Source organism: Daphnia magna, unplaced genomic scaffold (assembly GCF_020631705.1).
Source record: "Daphnia magna isolate NIES unplaced genomic scaffold, ASM2063170v1.1 Dm_contigs021, whole genome shotgun sequence".
Classification (NCBI taxonomy): domain Eukaryota; kingdom Metazoa; phylum Arthropoda; class Branchiopoda; order Diplostraca; family Daphniidae; genus Daphnia; species Daphnia magna.
In genome coordinates, this window is record NW_025533118.1 from 1,437,444 (window position 1) to 1,458,373 (window position 20,930).

Sequence of the window (20,930 nt, forward strand, 5' to 3'; positions counted from 1 at the left end):
TACACACTATTATAACTGAAGTATTGCCGTAATTTACGTTCTATGATGGCTGATAGCATATTTTCGAGGACTATTTTTAAATGTTTTAAATATAACGAGAATATTTTCGTGGACAATTTTAAAATAGTTTAAATATTACATTTTATATTTTAAAATGCAGTTGTTATTATGGCACGAGGTTGGTTCTTGGTAAAACAATTATTTGTACAGTATCCTGCACAAAAATCCAAACACCGATTTAATTTTTTTAAAGCCACCTTTTGGCGGGGTAAAGGGTTTTTGTTTGTTTTTCTTAAAGAGGGAGGGTAGACGGGGTGATGGACATATAGGGCAGGGTTGGGTAGGTCTAGACATAAAAAAATGCCTTAAGGTATTACGCTTTAAGGCAAGTTACAGGTCAGGACATTTTTGAAACCTCCAGGGTGGTGTGTTTGTTGTTGTTGTTGTTGTTGTTGTGTGTTGGAAATTTAGGGCTTGGGCTTGATAATATTATTCTAAATTCAGTTCGCATCAATTATCTATGTGTTGACCTTGTATTCTAGCTAATTATAAGCAAACAAGTTAATGTGGTGGGCGTATACCCTGACTAGCCTCAGATCTTTTTTAGCTTTCAAGCAAGAATGTCGTCCGACAGTTCGTCCGACTCTAGCTCATCTAGCTCTAGCTCTTCTAGTTCTAGCGGAAAATCAAGTTCTAGTAGTTCTTCCCTTCTTAACTATTCTACTCGTAAGTTCAACCTTTCCAAGGCAAAATCGACAGGATTGTCCAAATGGATCGTCACAGGCATCAACGAGGACAGAATCAAGAAGTGTAGAGAAATCTACAAGCCCACGCTGAAAAAGAAGTCCAGTATCCTGACAAATCCTACTTCAGACGAATCGATCTACCCCCGCCTGAAGGCCTCCAAGGGTTCGAACGCCACCAAAGCCAACATTGATCCAACCGAAAAAGCTCTCAAAAAGGTGTCGTTTAAAGTTCTGGACCTGGTGAAACCGCTATTATTTCTGGCTGATCGATCAAAACTGAAGAAAAAATCTAAGAGCGACAGTGTGGCTATAAAAGTGGCTCTCAGACTCTGGACCACACCCTTTCGTGACATCATGAAATCGTGACGCCATAACATCCTATCTCAAGTCTACCCCGAGTACATAGGACTGCTGGAACGCGACGATATCTGGTCCAGCGGAATGGACCTGTTTGGACGAAAATTCATGAGACATCTCGTCAAAGAAGCGAAATCCCAAGCCACCTTGGAAGGAATTGCCAAGAAAAACCAGAAATCAAGTTCGACCAAAGACCAGCCGGCAGCTTATTCGGGCCAGTTTAACAAGCCCAACAATCACTTCAACTCCGCATTACGCGATGGGTATGTCTCAATCTCCCCTTATTCTTTTGGTGGACGTATCTCGCGTTTTGTCGATGTTTGGCGGAATATCACAGGCGATCCGTGGATTCTAGAGACTGTTCAACACGGCCTTAGTTTGGATTTTATCTCGCTCCCAACGCAACAGCGAATCCCACATAACGCCGTAATGAATGCCGAACAAATACGTATTTGTACTGAAGAAATCGCATCTCTACTAGAAAAAGGGGCGATAACGCAAGTAACTGATTACGGTTTTATTAGTAGCTTCTTTTTGGTTCCGAAAGCGTCAGAGGGGTGGCGTCCTATCATTAACACCGGCATTTCAAAATGGAGGGCGTCAACACCGTGAAATATACTATATGAAAAGGGGACTGGTTAGCTAAAAAGGATTTGAAAGACGCGTATTTCTCCGTTGCACTTAACCCATCACAAAGGAAATTTTTTTGTTTTAAATGGGGGGAGAAGATTTTTCAATATGTGTCAATGCCCTTTGGCCTCGGGCCAGCTCCCAGAGGTTTTACAAAATTTTTAAAACCTATTATCGGTTTCCTTCGACAGCAAGGACTCCGTTTAGTCTTGTACCTCGATGACATTTTGATAATCAGCCATTCAAGAGAAAAAACACAAGAAGCTGTCAAACAAGTAGTAGGTTTGCTCGAATCGTTGGGCTTCGTTATCCAAGAAGAAAAATCCGTGAGAGAGCCGTCGCAGTCACTCGAATATATCGGTCTGATGATCGATACGATTTCAATGTCGTTTATATTCCCACAAAAGAAAGAAGAGGAACTGGTGGAAAAGTGCGGTAGAGCTTTCAAGTCCAAAACTATCACACACAGAGAGCTGGCATCCATTTTGGGCATTTTGAACTGGGCGGCCCAATCAGTCAACTATGCCCCAGCGAATTACAGAGACTTACAAGCCTTTTACTAACGACAATCTAAGTTGGCGCAAGGGGATCTCTCATTTGTCGTCACTCTTCCATCAGAGGCCAAATCCAACTTATCGTGGTGAATCAAGCGGGCTAATTTCTCGGAAGGTCGGAAGATAACTTCCCCCCCGTCCATTATTATTTTTTCCGACGCATCGTTATCCGGTTGGGGAGAAGTAAGTAACACGATCAGGACAGGGGGACCATGGACCACGGCAGAAACTCCACTTCATATTAATGAACTCGAGTTAATGGCTGCTTTTAATGGTCTGAAGTGTTTTGCAGCATCAGCATATCAGACTTCAGTCGAGATCAACATCGATAACACCACGACCTTCGCGTATATAAACAAGAAAGGAGGTACAAAATCTAGGCCTCTTTGCTCAGTCGCTTTAGAAATAAGCTCTTGGAGTGAAAAACGGGTGATCGACCTTCATGCAATTTATTTGCCCGGTGAATTCAATTTTATCGCCGACGCAGAGTCACGCAAGCCGCTTTCGACGGGAGATTGGAAGCTCTCGACCTCAGCTTTCGAAAAGATTCGACAATTATGGAGCGGAAAGTCGACCTGTTCGCCAGCTCATGGAACGCACAACTTCCGATTTTCGTCAGTTGGTTTCCCCAGCTCGGTGCGTGGATGACAGACGCATTCACACTGAACTGGAGATTCATCCGGAGTTTCGCTTTCCCCCCTTTCAACCTCATCCCGCAGTGCCTTTCGAAGCTGATCCAGGACCAAGCGACAACGGTAATTATCACACCGCTCTGGCCCACGCAGTCATGGTTCCTGATCCTGTTAGAACTGTCGATAGACATACCCCGCTTGTTCCACCAAGAACAGGATTTGTTGACATCCCCGCTGGGGGAATTCCATCAACTAACGGCCAACCCCTCCATCCGGTTAATCGCCTGGAGGCTATCGGGAGTTGTCTCGATAGCCAAGGCTTTCCGCCAGAAGTTGTCCAGCTTCTTCTTTCACCAACGAGAGAGAACACAAACACTGCATACCAGTCGGCGTGGAATGGTTGGAGTAATTGGTGCCACACAAGGACAATCGATCCCATGTCTGGTGGTGTGAAGGAAGTCCTGTGCTACCTGGACCGGATCTTTAAAAAAGGTATGAGCTACAGCTCCATCGATGTATCCAGATCGATGCTTTCCTCTACTCTCAACGTGACAAGTGACGGATCAAGAGATATCGGTAAAATTCCCTTGGTCACTCAGCTGATGAAAGGAATATACAACGCAAAGCCCCCGACTCCTAAATATAGCAGCATATGGGACCCGTGTACGGTTCTCTCCTTTTTTGACGTGACAGCCGGGCGGGCCCGTTCACTCTTGCAACTGGCCCGCAAAGCGGTAACCTTGCTGGCCCTTACAACCTTATTGAGATGCTCCGAAATCGCCTCCATACAGACAGATGTGATCGAGTTTTCAGGATCTAAAGTTTCCTTTAATCTCGGAACGCTCCGGAAGTCCCAACGTTCCGGCCCACTTATGCGTTTCTCGCTGAGAGAATGGGAACAGAATAGGGCTATTTGTCCGCTCACCTGCCTTCGCACGTATGTAGAAAAAACCAGCAGCCTGAGGTCTCCCCATAACGCAAATCATCTTTATATCGGCTCAACAAAACCACATAATCCAGTGACAAGTTCCACGGTAGGGCGATGGATTAAGGACCAGTTAAAAGAAGCAGGCGTGGACACGTCTGTTTTTTCCGCACACTCTACCAGAGGGGCGGCGGCATCCAAGGCCGCTTCGGCCGGAGTATCAATTCAAACAATCTTGAAGCAAGGCCACTGGGCCAACGAGTCAACCTTTGTTAAGTTCTACCGCCGTAATACAGCTATTGAGCAGAATTGTATCGAGTCCACCGTTCTTGCAGATAGGAATACGGACTCTGACTGGTTTAATTTTTTTACGTTTCTCAAATCACTTGTTGCACTTATGCTTTAAAGACACATAGATAGTTGGTGCGAACTGAATTTAAAATAATTGTAAATTGTTCGAGCAAGCGAAGCTTGCGTTGGACAATTGAGATTATTGGGAATGAAGATGAGCATCAACTAGCTATATTCCCTCCCACCCAGCCCTAAGTTATCTTGGGAAGAGTTTGTTTTTCTTTTCTTTTTGTTTTTTTTTGTTAAATTTATTACAAACTTCTCTTTTCTATCTTATAGATCCGGTAACAGAAACGGGCCTAACTGGAAGAACAATTGGAAGAAGAGTAGCGGTGGGCGATTTAACGAAAATTAGAATTTTTTTTGTGTTTATGTTTACCCTTTTCAAAAAGATCTGAGGCTTGTCAGGGTATACGCCCACTACATTAACTTTTTTGCTTATAACTAGCTAGAATACAAGGTCAACACATAGCTAGTTGATGCTCATCTTCATTTCCAATAATCTCAATTGTCCAACGCAAGCATCGCAAGCTTCGAAGGCTCGAACAATTTACGATTGCTTATCGAAACAATTTAGCTTATGTTCCAGCTGCCTGTGAATGCTAAATTTTTTGAGTAAGAAATATTTCAAAGCCATAGCTCAACATTTCCAACTGTCACTTAAAAAACACACACCCTAAGGGTTAAAAAATGACCTGACCTGTTACTTGCCCGGAAGAAAAAAAGCAAGGTATAGACTTTCCCAACCCTGCCTTGTCGTGTCCTCACCCCATCTACCCTACCTATTAATAAAACAAAACAACAAAAAACCAGTAACCCTGCCAATAGATGCCTTTCAACATTTAAATCGCTGTTTGGATTTTTGTGCAGGATACTGTACTCCAACTAGCATAAATCAAAAATTAGCCATCTCAACGAGTAATTGTTAATAAATTTGTACCTATTGTTTCCTCTCAAACATTAGCTTAACCTAAGACCTAATTGTACTCTATTAGCTCCACCTTAACTGGTTGTGGACACGATGTATTTAGCCATTTGACGCAACACAAAAAAACAAAAGAAAAACGGGTTTCCTTATTCAGGTGATAACGCCCCTTTCCACCTCAGACGCTTTTCGGCTTTGACGCAACGCAGTCATGGCGGATTCTAATCCAAGTTCAAGTTCTAGTTCCAGTTCAGTCTCATCAGGGGAATCTCATCGAAGCAACCACAAGCGGGATCGGGCAAATCTCAGCCGAGAAAGAATAATCTTAGACCAGGCACGTGAGCAGGAGCTACAAGAGCGCAGGCTAGAGGCCCATCGAGAGCGGGAGCAGCAAGAGAGAGACCGACAGAGGCGAGGAGATCGTCGGCAAGAGGGAGACCGTAACGGTGACTCTGATAAGCCCACTGGAGAGAGCCCGCCTCAGCGCAAATTTGCAGTACCAAAAAGGCGCATGCGGGTCGTCAGAAACTGGATGACTTCCACCTTGAGTCCTTCGGAAGCCAAGCAGCTACGAGAGAGGTTTTTGCCAAGCTTTACTGACACAGATTTTGATTTGAAATGCCCTCAGGTGGATTCCTCTCTGGCCCGGCGTTTGAAGGATCTCAAATGACCCGAAATGTCGAAGGCCGAGGCTACGGAAAAGTCGTTGAAATCTGAACAATACAAAGTCCTAGACGTCGCCCGTCCGCTCCTCTACCTAAAAGAGCAGATGGCTGAAGGACAGCTTCAAAACTCGCCCATGGCTGAGGCTGTTGACGTCGTTATGCGTTTGTGGGGCCATACTTTCTATGGAATCAAGGCCAGCCGCCGCAAAAATTTATTGAAGGTGTCCGACCCAAAGTTCGTCACCTTGCTGGAGGAAACAGGACGCTTTCAGACCAAACAGTGCGGAGCCCTATTCGGCAGTCACTTCATTAAAGAAATGGTCAAAGAGGCAACTAACGACCAGAAATTGAGGAGCATCGGGCGCCCAGCGGGCCAACCATCGAGCTTCAGAAGTCGCTACCCAGGCCCCAGCTATAACCCAACAAGTTCGGCAGGCGGCTATCATTGTAGTGGCTACAATGGCGGCAACCGAGGCGGAAACATCAGGGGAGGCCGCAATGCGACCGAAGTTTTTAGGAACAACAAGCAAAAATCGAGCTAAAGGTATGTGCCAGTTTTATCGGCGTCTAAACAAGCCGCGTGTTCTTACCCTATTGGGGGTAGGTTACGTTTTTTCGTGCACTTCTGGATCTCGATCTCAAACGATCCATGTATCATTCAGAGTATAAGTGAAGGCGTTAAAATCGATTTTGGATCGCCCCCGTTTCAATCACATTATCAGGGTAATATGCAGATTGGTAAGGATCAATTAGAAATCTATTAACAGGAAATAAAATCTCTCTTGAAGAAGAGGGCCATTGAGCCATTCGAGCCGGGAATGGGTTTTATCAGAGGCCTGTTTGTGATCCCGAAACGTACGGGAGGATTCAGGCCCATAGTAGATTTAAAAGCCCTTAATAGGTTTGTGAAACCCGTTCACTTTAAAATGGAAGGTATTCCGCTCCTTCAAGAGCTGATCCGCCCAGGTGATTTTTTTACTAAAATTGACTTCAGGATGCATACCTCACCCTTCCCTTACGCAAGGAAGATCGGAAATTTGTACTGATCAAATGGGGAGAGGTTTTCTCTCAGTTTAGAACCCTGGCGTTTGGTTTGTCGTCAGCACCCTGGCTTTTTACAAAAATCTTGAAGCCAGTCATAACTTGCCTGAGGAAACAAGGAGTCCGCCTCATAATTTACCTTGACGACATGCTTCTGCTTAACAGCTGCAAGGAAGGGGAGAGGAAAGATTTTTTATTAGCATGAGAGGTTTTGGGAAACTGAGGTTTTTTTATAAACGTAAAGAAATCCGTCGACAAGCCAACGCAGATCATCGAATACCTTGGATTGGTCGTTAATTCCCTCCTTCTTTCTCTTTCTCTTCGCCAAGAGAAAGTTGTCGAAATTTTAAAATTGTGTGGCGAACTATTGAAGCGTAAGACAGCTTCGCTCCGGGAGATAGCGAGGGTAGTAGGTAACCTAGCTTGGGCGGTTAAATGCATTCCTCTCGCCCAGGCGCATTATAGAGCTCTACAACGTTTTCATATAACGGAAAGCTCCAGATCCAACGGATTTCTCAACACGACCGTGACGCTAGACAAAGAATCGCGTGACAATTTAACCTGGTGGGTGGATAACATTGAGTCCGTGAACATTCGTGCAATGATAGCAGTAGAACCTGATAATACTATATACTCGGACGCGTTAAAAACAGGATGGGGGGAGTCCAAAATGGAGTTAGGACAAGAGGCCCTTGGATGGAAGACAATAGGGATCGACATATCAATTTATTCATTGAATTATTGGTGGCTCTTTTTTCATTGAAAGCCTTTACGGGGAATTTACGCGTAATTTCCGTCCGTCTAATGATGGACAATTTCACGGCGGTTCATTACGTAAACAAGTCAGGTGGAACAAGGTCGGCTAATCTGAACGCAGTCATTTTGGCTATTGTATTTTGGTGTGAAAGTAGACAGTTTTCTATCCAGGCGTTTTACGTACCAGGTATTTTGAATGTGGTTGCAGATCACCAGTTCAGGCTGAATCTGGAGGCCGGCGATTGGAAGCTACGGCAAGATTATTTCCAACGCATATCGTCTTAGTGGAACCCTCAAATAGATTTGTTTGCGGCAGCTTGGAACCGACAGCTGGACAGGTATGTTAGTTGGCAACCACAGCCGGACGCGATGGCAGTGGACGCATTCACACTGGATTGCGGAACATTAAGGGGCTATGCGTTCCGCCTTTCAAACTCATCCACAGATGCTTGCTGAAGATCTGGAAGGATCGAGCGGATGCGCTTCTGCAGACGCCGGTCTGGTTAGCACAACCATGGTGGCCAACGATAATGGAGTTGGTATAACAACAGCCCCGTATCCTGAAACCAGCGGCGAATCTACTAATGGATCCGGAAGGGAACCCTCATCCGTGGTTGGCTCGTGGGTCGATGCTGATGGCCGCCTGGGCCTTATCAGGGAAAGATTGGAAAACAAAAGCCTTTCGAGCAAAGTGGTCCACCTACTCCTGGCAGGAAATCGTGAAGCCACATCAACTGCCTACCAAACCTGCTGGAACGGTTGGGTCAGTTGGTTTACAGAGCGGGTTCAAGATCCCGTGTCTCCTGCTCTAGGTACCGTTTTAGAATTTTTATCCGACCTCCACGGAAAAAAACTGGCTTATATGTCGATCAACGTGTATCGTTCGATGCTATCGGGAACTCTGGAGCAGATGGAAGGCTACGATGTTGGCAAACATCCATTAGTTCTCAAATTAATGCAGGGTATATTTAATTCTACTCCTCCAAAGCCAAAATATACCGGGTTTTGGGACGTGGAGGTAGTTATGCGCCATATAGAGTCATTGGGATCAGATGTTGATCTAAGCCTCACCTCCCTGTCGCAGAAACTCGTCATTCTGTTAGCTCTGATTTACTTATTCAGAATTTCTGAAATTGCGGCAATTGACTCGGATTCCTTGGTTTTCTTGGGTCCAGTCGTGAAGTTCGCCTTATTGAAACTCAGAAAAAACCAACGCAAGCCGAAAGGTATCAAATACTTCTCCTTGCGCAAACTGGACCCCACTTCTAACCTTTGTCCAGTCCTATGCCTTTAAAGGTACGTGAGTATGTCTCAGTCTTTCAGAGGGAGCAGGCGGCCTTCCAGCTTGATATTGGGTACCAAATCACCGCACGCTCCAATCGGAGCCTCGTCTATTGCTCGATGGATTAAATCGGTGCTAGCCGACGCAGGGGTCGACATATCGATTTATAGCGCTCACTCTAGCCGTGGAGTTGCCGCCTCCAAGGCCAAAGCTTCTGGGATGCCTATCAAAACAATTCTTCGTACGGGTAGCTGAGAAATGGAGAGTGTGTTCTCCACACACTATAATAAGAGCATCGTCACCGAAAGTTTCCAGAATGTAATTCTGGGTGCAGAGTGACTAGTAGACTTCGAAATCACCCAGTTAAGATGGAGCTAATTGAGTACAATTAGGAAATTGCTCGAGATTGCGTAGCGATCGATGAGCAGCTGAAATTGTACGAAGTTAGAGAGAACTTAACTAAGGGTAATGAATTACCCACCCAACCATCAGTTATTTACTTAAAATTCTTTGATATTTACAGAGGACGCAGCAATGGCTACTAACTGCCTCTCAGATATCAAAATACAGAGGATTCCATTCCCCGACAGAAGAAGCATTATTATTTATTTATGAGAAGCCTCAAAGGTCTGAGGTGGAAAGGGGCGTTATCACCTGAAGAAGGAAACCAGTTTTTCTTTTGTTTTTTTTTGTGTTGCGTCAAATGGCTAAATACATCGTGTCCACACCCAGTTAAGGTCTCTCTAACTTCGTACAATTTCAACTGCTCATCGATCGCTAAGCGATCTCGAGCAATTTCCTAATTGCAGTGGCCTTGAAGGTCATGGGATAGAAGTTGGAAAAAGGAGGGTTGATTTTTAACTTTGGTTTTCAGTAATAAGCGGTCGCTCGATGAAGGTGTCCAGCGTTCGCGAAAAGTGAGACGATAGGAGGCGTTTTCTTTTCCTTGGAGCGCAAGAGGACTGACCTTCAGGGGGATTATGAAGGCGGTTGAACAGCAAACCTCTTTTCAATACAAATTATTTGCTTTTCATTTAGAATAATCTGTAAAGAAAACGAACTAGAAAAATTTTGTCTACCGTTTTCTAAACATCCCTTTTTAGAGAACACAAAAAAAAATATTGTTGTGTAACTAAGATAGTTTGCTACACAACTATATATTTGCTGGTTGAAGTTAATCAGTATTTTAGTCAGGATTGCCAAAAATACGCAAAACATTTTTTTAGGCTAACGAGGGGAGCTTTGACATGCAGCCTAGGGGAATAAAGGGGTTGAGAGCGGCGAAAGGAAAGAGATGAAGTTCCGCCCCTCAAAGTCAAAAGGGACGGAAAAAACGCTATTTTTTGTCAAAAACCTTAAAATTAGAATAATTAAATAAAACAAACGAGAGATAACACATCTCTAATTTTTATATATAGTATAAATCAATATCTACTCTATACAATTATGAAAACGGCTTATGAAAATTCTCGCAGCCGGGGAAGATATTGATTTTAAAGAGGGGAGGGTATCAAAACTTTGTCCTTAAATTAGTAACCTTAAACTAAATATTTTTTAAAAACAAATTAAACCAAAAGATAGCCCGTGAAAATCTGATTAATAATATATATTTTAAAAAATTAGATTATCAAACAATAGGTCTACAAATAAAGAAAAACAAAAAACGCACGGGAAAAGTGGACTACGACAAAATGAAAAAAACTAATTTTCATTTCGCCGTATTTTAAAAACTAATCGTCGAAAATGGACGAAATTTGGAAAACAAGTTATTTAGGATAGTATAAACCTACTGTCCAAATTTCGCTAAATTCTAAAATATGCACGCGCCAACGATTCGGTGACTTCGGCTGGATTGACCCAACATTAAACACAATACGTCGTTTTTTGTGCCAAGTCAACATAGTCGGGGGAAAAAAAGAAAAGAAACTCATGCCTCTGTCTGAAAGGATGTAGGTCCCAGTTGCAAAAATAATAAAATGTTGGCAATATAACTTCAGGAACAGAACTTCTTTTTTTCTTTATTCATGCAGGCATGCACAATTGAAGCTTTTGGATTGATCTTTCTTTTAAGAGATGCGGATCACAAATTATTTCAATAAAATCTCTTGGACACAATTCTTCTAAATTAAGAATTGTCTACTTACCCTCCTGCAAGCTAGCCCCACTCTCCTCTACAGTTTGTACGCTGAATGTGTTTTTAAAAAAACATACTCTCTAAGAAATATCTCTAGAAAAAATTCCTAGAATACATTTTGGTACATTTTTACCAATATACTTGCCGTTTTTTCACTGATTTCCCCGCCAAAATCCCTACAATATGATTTTTGAAAGGCTACGAAAAATATCCGATAATTAATCGCGGTATTCCGATTGAAGGACAAACATATTAGGGCGGGTTGGCGATCGTAACAAATAAAAATAAACAAAAGCGTTTCCAGAGGCCTTGCCTAATTACCTTAATGATTTTTTATCCTAGGTGGGGGGGACATTTTTGTTTGTATTGTTTATGTAAGAAGGAAGGATTTAAACAACAGGGTTGTTTTCCCTTAGGTTTGGCAAATTTTTTATCCTAACGAATAAGGATTTTTTAACGGGAAGGCACAATTTTTCCATTTTGGTCTCAAGATGAAGAGCATGAGTGCAGTTGTTGATTTTCAATTTTTTCCCGACAATTCGACAATCGTAAAATCAATTTCTATGCAGCTTTAATGGCCGAATATACATAACACATAAGATTTTCAATTCTATGAAAATTTTTCCGAAAATTTTTCTATCACCCTATACACATCTCACAGTGTACTGCATGCTATAATGCAAATAAATCGTTCAATGTGGCACAGTGGTTAAATATCAGACTACTCTGCGAAAGACGTGTGGTACTAAAGTTCGGCCCTCTAAAACCTACCAGCTCTGAGGTAAACGAATGCTAGGTGGAAGAGAGATAATACACAGCGGTTGTAGAGTACTTATTATTCATACTTAATAGAAGGCTAATTCTAAGTATGTTCAATATAATAAGTATAATCATTTTAGTTTAAGCATGGTAAAAAAGAATAAAAGTAGGGGAGACCGGGGCTACTTGGCTCACATTTGTGTTAGATGCGTCTCAAGCCTTTACTTTTAATCAAAATGAGACAAACTTATATTTTTAATATTAATTAACATCTAATCTATAAAATTGCTTCAGACAAGAAATACAATAAATGACGCGATCATGATGAAAAAAAAATGTTTTATTGGGACACCTTAAATGGGCGACTTACCCCGTCTCCGGGGCAGGTTGCCCATTCCAACGGGGCAAGTTGTTCAAGTTATTTCACATTAGCATACAAAACACACATGTAATCGTCGATATTTTCTTCACATTTTTCGCATGACCATTGATAGCAGATTCCAGTGCACTGTATCTATCCAACACTACTGGAAAAATAGTCAGCGCCACACTCAATGCAGATTTCGTCTTTATTTTTAATACTAAATGCCTTAGACATTTTTTGGTTTTCTTCTTTTGCCAACTTAATGGCCCTTCCAATAAGGTCGGGATATGCTGAAGCATGGTTTGTTTTTCGAATATAATTCGTAATTCCTCATTTTTTATGTTAAAGAAGAAACAAAACGAAAAATTCAGTTCATCACACTGAAACAACTTGAGCCAACTATCCCCTTCAAAAAAGAGCCAACTGACCCCTATATGGGGTTGGTCCACTATTTATTATTTATAAAATGTTTGCGAACAGTCAATAAAAATTTTAATGTAAGCCAATTAAAGCTGAATGAATGATGAATTCATCCATTTAAAGCTTATAAGTTTAAATCACTTACCTACGCCAAGAAAAAGAAAAGCACGGAGGAAAAAAAAAGTTGGTCGGCAGTTGTCGAAAACGTTTTTCGTATGCTGTTCGTTTTTTTTGCACAGTAGAAAAAGTGAAACAACGTCAGACCATCTAACTGTCGATTTTGAAACTATTGGCTATTTTGAAAACAGCAGGTGGTAATTAACTGATTTTTAAATAAGAAATGAGCAACCTACCCGATGAGCCAACTAGCCCCGGTCTCCCCTATGTTATTTTCTTATTTCAGTAGGCTAAAATCCCTACTTAAATTTTACAGTACTGTTCAGTGTACAGAAAACACTTAAATGGCGAAAAATAAGTACTCTTTTCAATCGCTGTGTAGTTTTAACTATTGACAAAAAATTATATAGCTTTCATTTTAAAAAAATATTAGAAATAAAAATTTTTAAGTTAATGTTATTCAATAACAATTAAAATAATGTTTAAAAGTTAATGATATTACAAAGTACTGCATTATGATGAAGGACGTTTCCATACATTTAGACATACAGACCTTAAGAATACAAGAATACAGTTAGGGTAGAAGGGGGAAACTATACGTCTGGACCTTGAAAATGAAAGGGGTGGATACACCCACTAAATTTTGGGAAAATAAAGGTAAACTGACTTTAGCATTCCGATTTAACACTATTTTGCCGATTTAAGTTGTCGGTAAAAAAATGCCGACAATAAAGTGTGTGCGTTGATTACCGAGTTATTTCTTGGTAAAAATCCAGACATTTTTCTTAGAGAGAACAAACCAATGCATGAACTTTAAGTAGAAGGAGCAAAGAACTTAGTTCATCAAAATCTAAGAAAAAATGATCCTATTTGATTTGTTATTTGCTTAACAAAACATGGTAATTTCAAAATAATCACCAACATGCTTTTCTTGTTTGTTATTGGAAAACTCGTTACACGGCAATCCCTCTTGCCACAGGATGCGTTGGTGTGTTCTAAAAATTAGTTTAGATGTTTCGTGTTTTATAATTTTTCTAATTTAAATTTTTTATGTTTTTTTTTAGGATGTAGTGCATCCTAATATTTCGGGAATGGAAGGACAAAATCAATTTTCAGTTCAAGCAAGGGAAAGTGTTAAATCGACAATAAAGGGATTGAAATCCGAAAAAGAGATGCTGGAAAGAAACGTAAACGAGAGACAAAATTTTAGTAAAAATTTGTTGTTTGAAGCTGGTAAAATCCGTAAACCACTGACTGAAAGGATTGCAGGAAAAGTAAAATTAGAACAAAGGCAAGAAAAGAATAAAAATTTTCAAAGGGAAAAAATGGAAAAAAAAGCGTTCTCCGTTATTTCACGGACAGCCAAGAATATTCTGACAATGAGCTTGCATCAAGCTTAAGTGGCAGTCTTTATCCTGGAGCGGAATATTATACCCAATTTTCCGTTGCCCGACTAGAGATGTCAGCACTGATTGGAATCGGATCAGTACATCCTGGTTTCGGTCCCGTCATTAACGACGTTTTGTCCTTCCAATACCCTATTTGCATTTCATCTTGTCATGATTTTATATCTTCCAATACTAGTATTTTTATCGCTGTGCTATCAGCGCCTTCCAATTTCCAGAAGCGAAACTTAATTCGACAGACATGGAAAAATCATTTGAAAGTTTTACATCAGGAGGGTTTGTTGGAAATAGCTGGTTTCGGATTTATTTTAGGACTAACAGATAACAGTGTTATTCAAAGCAAAATTGAAGAAGAAAGCAAAATATATGGCGATTTAATGCAAATCAGAATATCAGATTTTTATCGGAATTTATCTCTAAAAGTCGCCGGCCTACTAAACTGGTTGTACAGAATGTGTGCCAATATTGACTTTGTTCTGAAGGTTGACGACGATGTCTATGTCAACGTACGAAACTTAGCGCAATTTGTTCATACTTATCGACAGTTCAGTCACAGTGTGTTTGGTGCTGGAGACCCCAATGGGGGTTGGCCTGATCGAGGTAAAAAGATGCACTAAATTTTAGATAAACGTTATTTTCCCATACCAATGAACCTTACACTTTTTATAAGATGGTAAATGGGAAATATCCTACGAGGAATGGCCATGGATCGATTATCCTCCATATATTTTGGGGGCTGCCGTTCTAATGCATGGGAGCACAATCGTTCCCTTATTTGCTGCTTGTCAAACTACACCAATGATGCCCTTTGATGATGTTTACCTATATGGTATATGTAGGGGAGACCGGGGCTAGTTGGCCTGGTTTTTACACACCCTGTCTTACCACTTGTAATTTTTCCTGTAATGATAACATTTATGGCCTAGCTGATGTTTTGTTATCTTATCTAAATTGTAGCGTCAAAGAAAATGCTAATTTAGAAAAACTTTCTGCCCAAAAAACAGTTTTATTAGGACACTTTCAGCTGGCAACTTACCCCGTAAGTGGGGCAAGTTGCCCGTGAAGTCGGAGCAAGTTGGCCTTAAATCTTTGCAGCCCACATAGCAACGGGTAATCTTTAAGACATCCAAAGGATATCCGGTAGTCCAAAAGACATCCCGGACTAAAAAAAGATGTCCTTAGGATGTCTTGTTAGGGATATTTTGGTACAAGGACATGCCTGACAAAAAAAAGATGTCTTTAAGATGTCCCGTCAGGCCTACTTTTGGGACAAGACAAAAGAAGACTAAAAAAGGATGTCTTGAAGACGTCCTGTCGGGGATACTTTAGGCCAAGGGCATGCCAGACCAAAAAAAGATGTCTTTTGGATGTCTTGTTGGGGATACTTTGGGACAGGGACATGACTGACAAAAAAAAGATGTCTATAAGATGTCCCGTTATGCCTACTATTGGGACAAGACAAAAAAAGACTAGAAAAGGATGTCTTTAAGATGTCCTGCCGGGGATAGTTTAGGCCAAGGGCATGCCAGACCAAAAAAATATGTCTTTTGGATGCCTTGTTGGGGATACTTTGGGACAGGGACATGAATGACAAAAAAAAGATGTCTATAAGATGTCCCGTCAGGCCTACTATTGGGACAAGACAAAAAAAGACTAGAAAAGGATGGCTTTAAGATGTCCTGCCGGGAATACTTTAGGCCAAGGGCATGCCAGACCAAAAAAAGATGTCTTTTGGATGCATTGTTGGGGATACTTTGGGACAGGGACATGAATGACAAAAAAAAGATGTCTATAAGATATCCCGTCAGGCCTACTATTGGGACAAGACAAAAAAAGACTAGAAAAGGATGTCTTTAAGATGTCCTGCCGGGGATACTTTAGGACAAGGGCATGACAGAACAAAAAAAGATGTCTTTTAGATGTACTGTCAAGAATACTTTTGGACAAGGCCTTTTCGGACTACAAACAGATGTCTTAAAGATGATGACACGTATGAATTTTCATCTTCTCTTCTGTCATCCACACACGACTCGCACGCCCATAAGCAACATTTTTAAATTGCACAATGAATCCAATCTTCTTTAGTGGTCGAATAACGCCCTTCGCATTCTGGGCAAAATGATTCTTTTTTCTTGACTTCTTTTTTTTTCCGCTTTGCTGGCTTGCTTTTCTTGAACTCATCAGCTTTAGAGTTGGGAGGCTGTTCAGATAACACAATCTTCCTTGCGGCTTCTCGTAATTGTCAAAAAAGGCGTCATACACAGCGGCGACAAAATACCTAATTTTTGATACTTAAAAAAGGCCAGCTTACTAGATCTTTTTTCCGTACTTAATTTCTATAAGATACTTAATTTTTATAGGCTACTGAAAAATTCAGTAACTTGAGGTTAATTTTTGGAAAAAAGAGTTAGCCGGGCTAGGATTTGAACCATGGACCTTTATATTCGCTGTCTTATACTTTACCGCTGCGCCACTTCAATTGTTAATAAAAGAACTAATTTAGCTAAAAATCAGGATAAGATAGATAAAGTGATTGAAAATTTTCAAAAATTTTTTTGATACATTTACAAACATGTGATTTTGCAGCTAACCAGCTAAAGTTTTTAATACATTGAAAAGTAATGATCGTACAAAATGTATTTCATAAAATTTAAGTGCCATATATTTCAGAAATTAAAGAAAATTAACATAAAAAAATTTTAAGCGTGGTTCAAAAACCCAGAAATCCCTTAGATTAAATAACTGATTTGTAGTTATAACTAGTAACTTAGTTCAGGCAACCTGTCATGAGATGGGCTTGTGTTTGCCAAAAAATAGTTAGCCTTATTGCTAAATTTAAGTTTGGTTCCTTAAGATTAACAAATGTTTTTGAGAACGAAGAAATTTTAGTCGCCGATACTTGTGAAAAGGTGATGTAAAAGTGAAAAAAGATAAAATATATGCGACCAGAAACTAGCGTTGCAAATCCTTCAAACTAAACAAGTTTGTTTATTGGGTTTCAATAAGTTTTTTTCCATAATTTAGTTTCTATTTCATTAAGTTATTTTATTTAGTATTGGGTTTTGTCCCATCAAGACAAAACACGTAATTAATTCGATAATTTACCGCCCTCTTTTGGGGGAAAACTCTTTAAAAGTAAAGATTTTCTATCAAGGATCTAGAGTTCGGCCCCAATTTCTTGATACCTGGCCTACTATACTAGAACGTAGGAGAGGTTGGGGCTAGTTGGCTCAAGAGCAGTTTGGCAAAACTTGTTTTTTCAGTAATACTAATAAAATTATAGTCCTACAAAAATTTGGAGTTATAAACGTCATAATTCACCATCTTAAAAAAAACTCTGTCCTATAAAGTCCAACGGTGTGATTGATAAATAAAAGAAGTTTTTCGGTTTAAAATGGTGTTGACTGCTTTTTTTTTACTTTTGCAACTGCACAGAGGCGACAAGATACTTAATTTTTGATAACTAAAAAAAGCCAGCCTACTAGATTTTTTTTTCTTCTTAATTTCTATAAAATACTTAATTTTAATAGGCTACTGAAAAATTCAGTAATTTTATAAACTATAGGGGAGACCGGGGCTAGTTGGCTCACGGGGTAAGTTGCTCATTTCTAATTTAAAAATCACTTAATTTCCGTCTGCTGTTTTCAAAATAGCCAATTGTTGCAAAATCGACAGTTAGATGGTCTGACGTTGTTTCAGTTTTTCTATTGTGCAAAAAAAACGAACAGCATACGAAAAACGTTTTCGACAGCTGCTGACTAACTTTTTTTTTCGCCGTGCTTTTCTTTTTCTTGACGTAGGTAAGTGATTAAAACTTATAAGCTTTAAATGGATGAATTCATCATTCATTCAGCTTTAATTTGCTTACATTAAAATTTTTATTGACTTTTTGCAAACATTTTATAAATAATAAATAGTAGAGCAACCCCATATAGGGGTAAATTGGCTCTTTTCTGAAGGGGTTAGTTGGCTCATGTTGTGTCAGTGTGATGAAACTTGACATTTTGTTTTTTCCAACTTTAACATAGGAAATGAGGACTTATATTCGCAAAAAAAAGCCATGCTTGAGCATCTCCTGAACTTATTCGAATGGCCATTAATTTGGTAAAAGAAGATAACAGAAAAATCTCTGACATATCTAAGGCACTGAGTATTCCAAGAAGATCTTTGACTCGTTATATAAAAACTGGAGAAGAACAGCCATTAGTTGGCTACAGCAAGTCACGCAAGGTAAGTTTTCATTCATATTTTATGTTTATATAACCTTTAAATACATTTTATATTTTGTCTAGGTCTTTTCATCTGCGCATGAGAATGACTTGGAAGAATACCTTCACCAATCAGCTGATATCTACTATGGGCTCTCTCCGAAGGAAGTCAGAAAGATGGCCTGGCATTATGCCTCCATGTTGGAGCTAAATTTTCCTGAAACGTGGAATACCAATAAAGAGGCTGGAGTGGATTGGTTCGGTGGGTTCCTCAAGCGACACCCAACTCTCTCCATTAGGAAGCCTGAAGCAACTTCCCTGGCACGGACATCTGCTTTTAACCAACATAATGTTGATCTCTTTTTTGATAACTTGTCAAAGTTGCTGGATCGTGAAAAGATCAGACCACACTGTATCTGGAACATGGATGAGACCGGTGTGACAACTGTCATTCCATGTGAGAAAATTGTTGCCCGACGTGGACAAAAGCAAGTTGGAGCGGTAGTTTCAGCAGAGAGAGGAGTGCTTGTCACATTGGCTTGTGCCGTTTCAGCTACTGGAAATTCTATTCCCCCATTTTTCATATTCCCTAGGTAAGGTGATTCATTCAATTCGATCAGGTGACCATTCAAAATAATTGACTATTAATAATTTATCTTTTTCAGGGCAAACTTCAAGCCTCACATGCTAAATGGAGCCCCCCTTGGCAGTAAAGGAACGGCGAATAAGTCCGGATGGATGTTGGAATCAACCTTTAATGATTTTATGGACCATTTCATCTCTTCCGTTCGTCCATCAAAGGATCATCCTGTCCTTCTCTTACTGGATAATCATTCGTCACACCTGTCTCTGGCCGCGTTGGATTTAGCTAAGAAGAATTCCGTACATCTCCTCTCTTTCCCTGCGCATTGTTCGCACAAGCTCCAGCCACTGGACGTGTCCGTCTACGGACCGTTGAAGAAGTATAATACTGCTGCCCAAGCTACCTGGATGCGAAATAATCCTGGTCGTACGATGACCATTTACGACATCCCCGGAATTATCAACAGTTCGTTTCCTCTCGCTTTTACTCCGTCCAACATTATTGCAGGCTTTCAGAAATCAGGGATTAGTCCATTTGACCGAGATGGATTTCATGCTCTTGCCGACTACGCTCCAGGTTATGTGACCGACCGGGTAGAACCAGCCGAAGAAGTGCTGATGCAAATTCCATTGCCGGATGAAAACATCCCGTTCACTTTTCCTTTTGATGAGAATGATGATGCAAATTTTGACAACATTGACATTGATGGTAGGCCTAACTATAGTTTTAAGAATGGTGACTAATATTTCAAAAATAATTCTTTTTTTCATGTTTCGTGTAGAAGCCCAAATTGTCTCAGAAGCTGTGCCATCTCCCCCAGTTCCGCGACAAAAATCTCCTCTGCAAGAATTGCTGCCACTACCCAAAGCTGGACCAAGAAAGCAAACCAAAAACAATGGCCGTCGTAAAAGAACAACCGCTATTTTGACCGACACTCCGGTTAAAGCAGTCATCGAAGCAGAGAAGATGGCTGTAAAGAGCAAAGCTGCTAGAAAGATGTTTCCGGATCAACCTGGTTCCTCCAAAAAGAAGCGGATGCCGAAAAAAAAGCAAGGCGAGCAGTTAAAATCAAAGAAATTTAAAAATAAAGACGAACTGTGCATTGAGTGTGGCGCTGATTATTATTCCAGCAGTGTTGGTTGGATACAATGCACTGGAATGTGCTCTCTATGGTCATGTGAAACATGTGCAGAAAATGCTGATGACTACATGTGTGTTTCCTGTGCTAGTGGCCTATGAAATATATTGGAGCCAACTGGCCCCGTTGGCATGGGCAACCTGCCCCCGGGATGGGGTAAGTTGCCCATTTAGGGGTGTCCCAATAAAATATTTTTTCAATCATGATCGCGTTATTTTCCGTATTTTTTCCAAAGCAATTTTATAGATGAGATGTTTATTAATATTCTCAATATAAATTTGTCTCAATTATATAAAAAGTTTAGGCGTGGGATGCTTCTAAACAAAAAGTGAGCCAAGTAGCCCAGGTCTCCCCTACACTGTTAAAAAAGGTAACGATTTTCGGTAGATGATTACTGTCGATAATCGTTAGCTGGTATCTCTAAGCGTTATGTGCTACTTTTCGTAAGAAATAATCCACAGTTTCTGGTAGATCGTCGCGGAAAATCTAGATGTTAAAAAATCTAACGATTTTCGGAATAAATTTGATACCGATAATCGATAGTTTCAGGTAGATCCTATCTCTATATATAATATCTTTCTCTTTAAAGATATTTTCGAAGAAACGACGGGGGTATATTATTCATAAAAGTAGTATACACACAAACAGGAACAAAAAGAGGCAGGATGAAACTGATAGACATAAAATTCTTCAGTTTTAAGATATTCTGAGCAATTTGAAAATTATCTGGTCTTTTTTCAATTGGGAAAAACTGGACTTTGTTATAGAATAATACAGTTCGATAAATTTTACAAAAAAAGAAAAATTTTCCGCAGTGAGAAGCAATATTTAAAATCATATCAAATTCTTGAGGTGTGTGAAATAATGGGACCCAAAATCAAGCTTTCTTTTACACTGTTAAAACACATACTATTGTCTTGGGTTGCTCATTTAATTT

General features: G+C 40.3%; 2 protein-coding genes and 1 pseudogene across 3 annotated transcripts; all 3 read left to right on the forward strand.

Annotated features, from left to right (window-relative positions):
• The first annotated feature begins 620 nt into the window (after positions 1-620).
• On the forward strand, positions 621-3,965 carry LOC116936048 (annotated as a pseudogene).
• A 9,761-nt stretch (positions 3,966-13,726) lies between these two features.
• On the forward strand, positions 13,727-14,919 carry LOC123477442 (lactosylceramide 1,3-N-acetyl-beta-D-glucosaminyltransferase-like). The gene is made up of 2 exons (XM_045180778.1): positions 13,727-14,664; positions 14,735-14,919. Exons 1-2 carry the CDS (start codon positions 14,118-14,120, stop codon positions 14,917-14,919), a joined length of 732 nt encoding a protein of 243 aa, XP_045036713.1. The 5' UTR covers positions 13,727-14,117.
• A 2,759-nt stretch (positions 14,920-17,678) lies between these two features.
• On the forward strand, positions 17,679-20,197 carry LOC116925953. Of its 2 annotated transcripts, XM_045180710.1 has the most exons (5): positions 17,679-17,864; positions 18,093-18,294; positions 18,357-18,865; positions 18,938-19,563; positions 19,637-20,197. In XM_045180710.1, exons 2-5 carry the CDS (start codon positions 18,154-18,156, stop codon positions 20,092-20,094), a joined length of 1,734 nt encoding a protein of 577 aa, XP_045036645.1. In that variant the 5' UTR covers positions 17,679-17,864; positions 18,093-18,153; the 3' UTR covers positions 20,095-20,197. The 2 variants fall into 2 exon arrangements, with proteins under 2 accessions (XP_045036645.1, XP_045036644.1); XM_045180709.1 differs by having other exon boundaries at positions 17,679-18,294.
• The last annotated feature ends 733 nt before the right edge of the window (positions 20,198-20,930 follow it).

Coding starts and splice junctions, on each gene's coding strand:
- LOC123477442 (XM_045180778.1), top strand. CDS start 14,118: ATGTCAGCACTGATTGGAATCGGATCAGTACATCCTGGTTTCGGTCCC. Junction 14,665..14,734: donor TGGGGGTTGGCCTGATCGAG/GTAAAAAGATGC, acceptor ACTTTTTATAAG/ATGGTAAATGGGAAATATCC.
- LOC116925953 (XM_045180709.1), top strand. CDS start 18,154: ATGGCCATTAATTTGGTAAAAGAAGATAACAGAAAAATCTCTGACATA. Junction 18,295..18,356: donor GCTACAGCAAGTCACGCAAG/GTAAGTTTTCAT, acceptor TATTTTGTCTAG/GTCTTTTCATCTGCGCATGA. Junction 18,866..18,937: donor CCATTTTTCATATTCCCTAG/GTAAGGTGATTC, acceptor TATCTTTTTCAG/GGCAAACTTCAAGCCTCACA.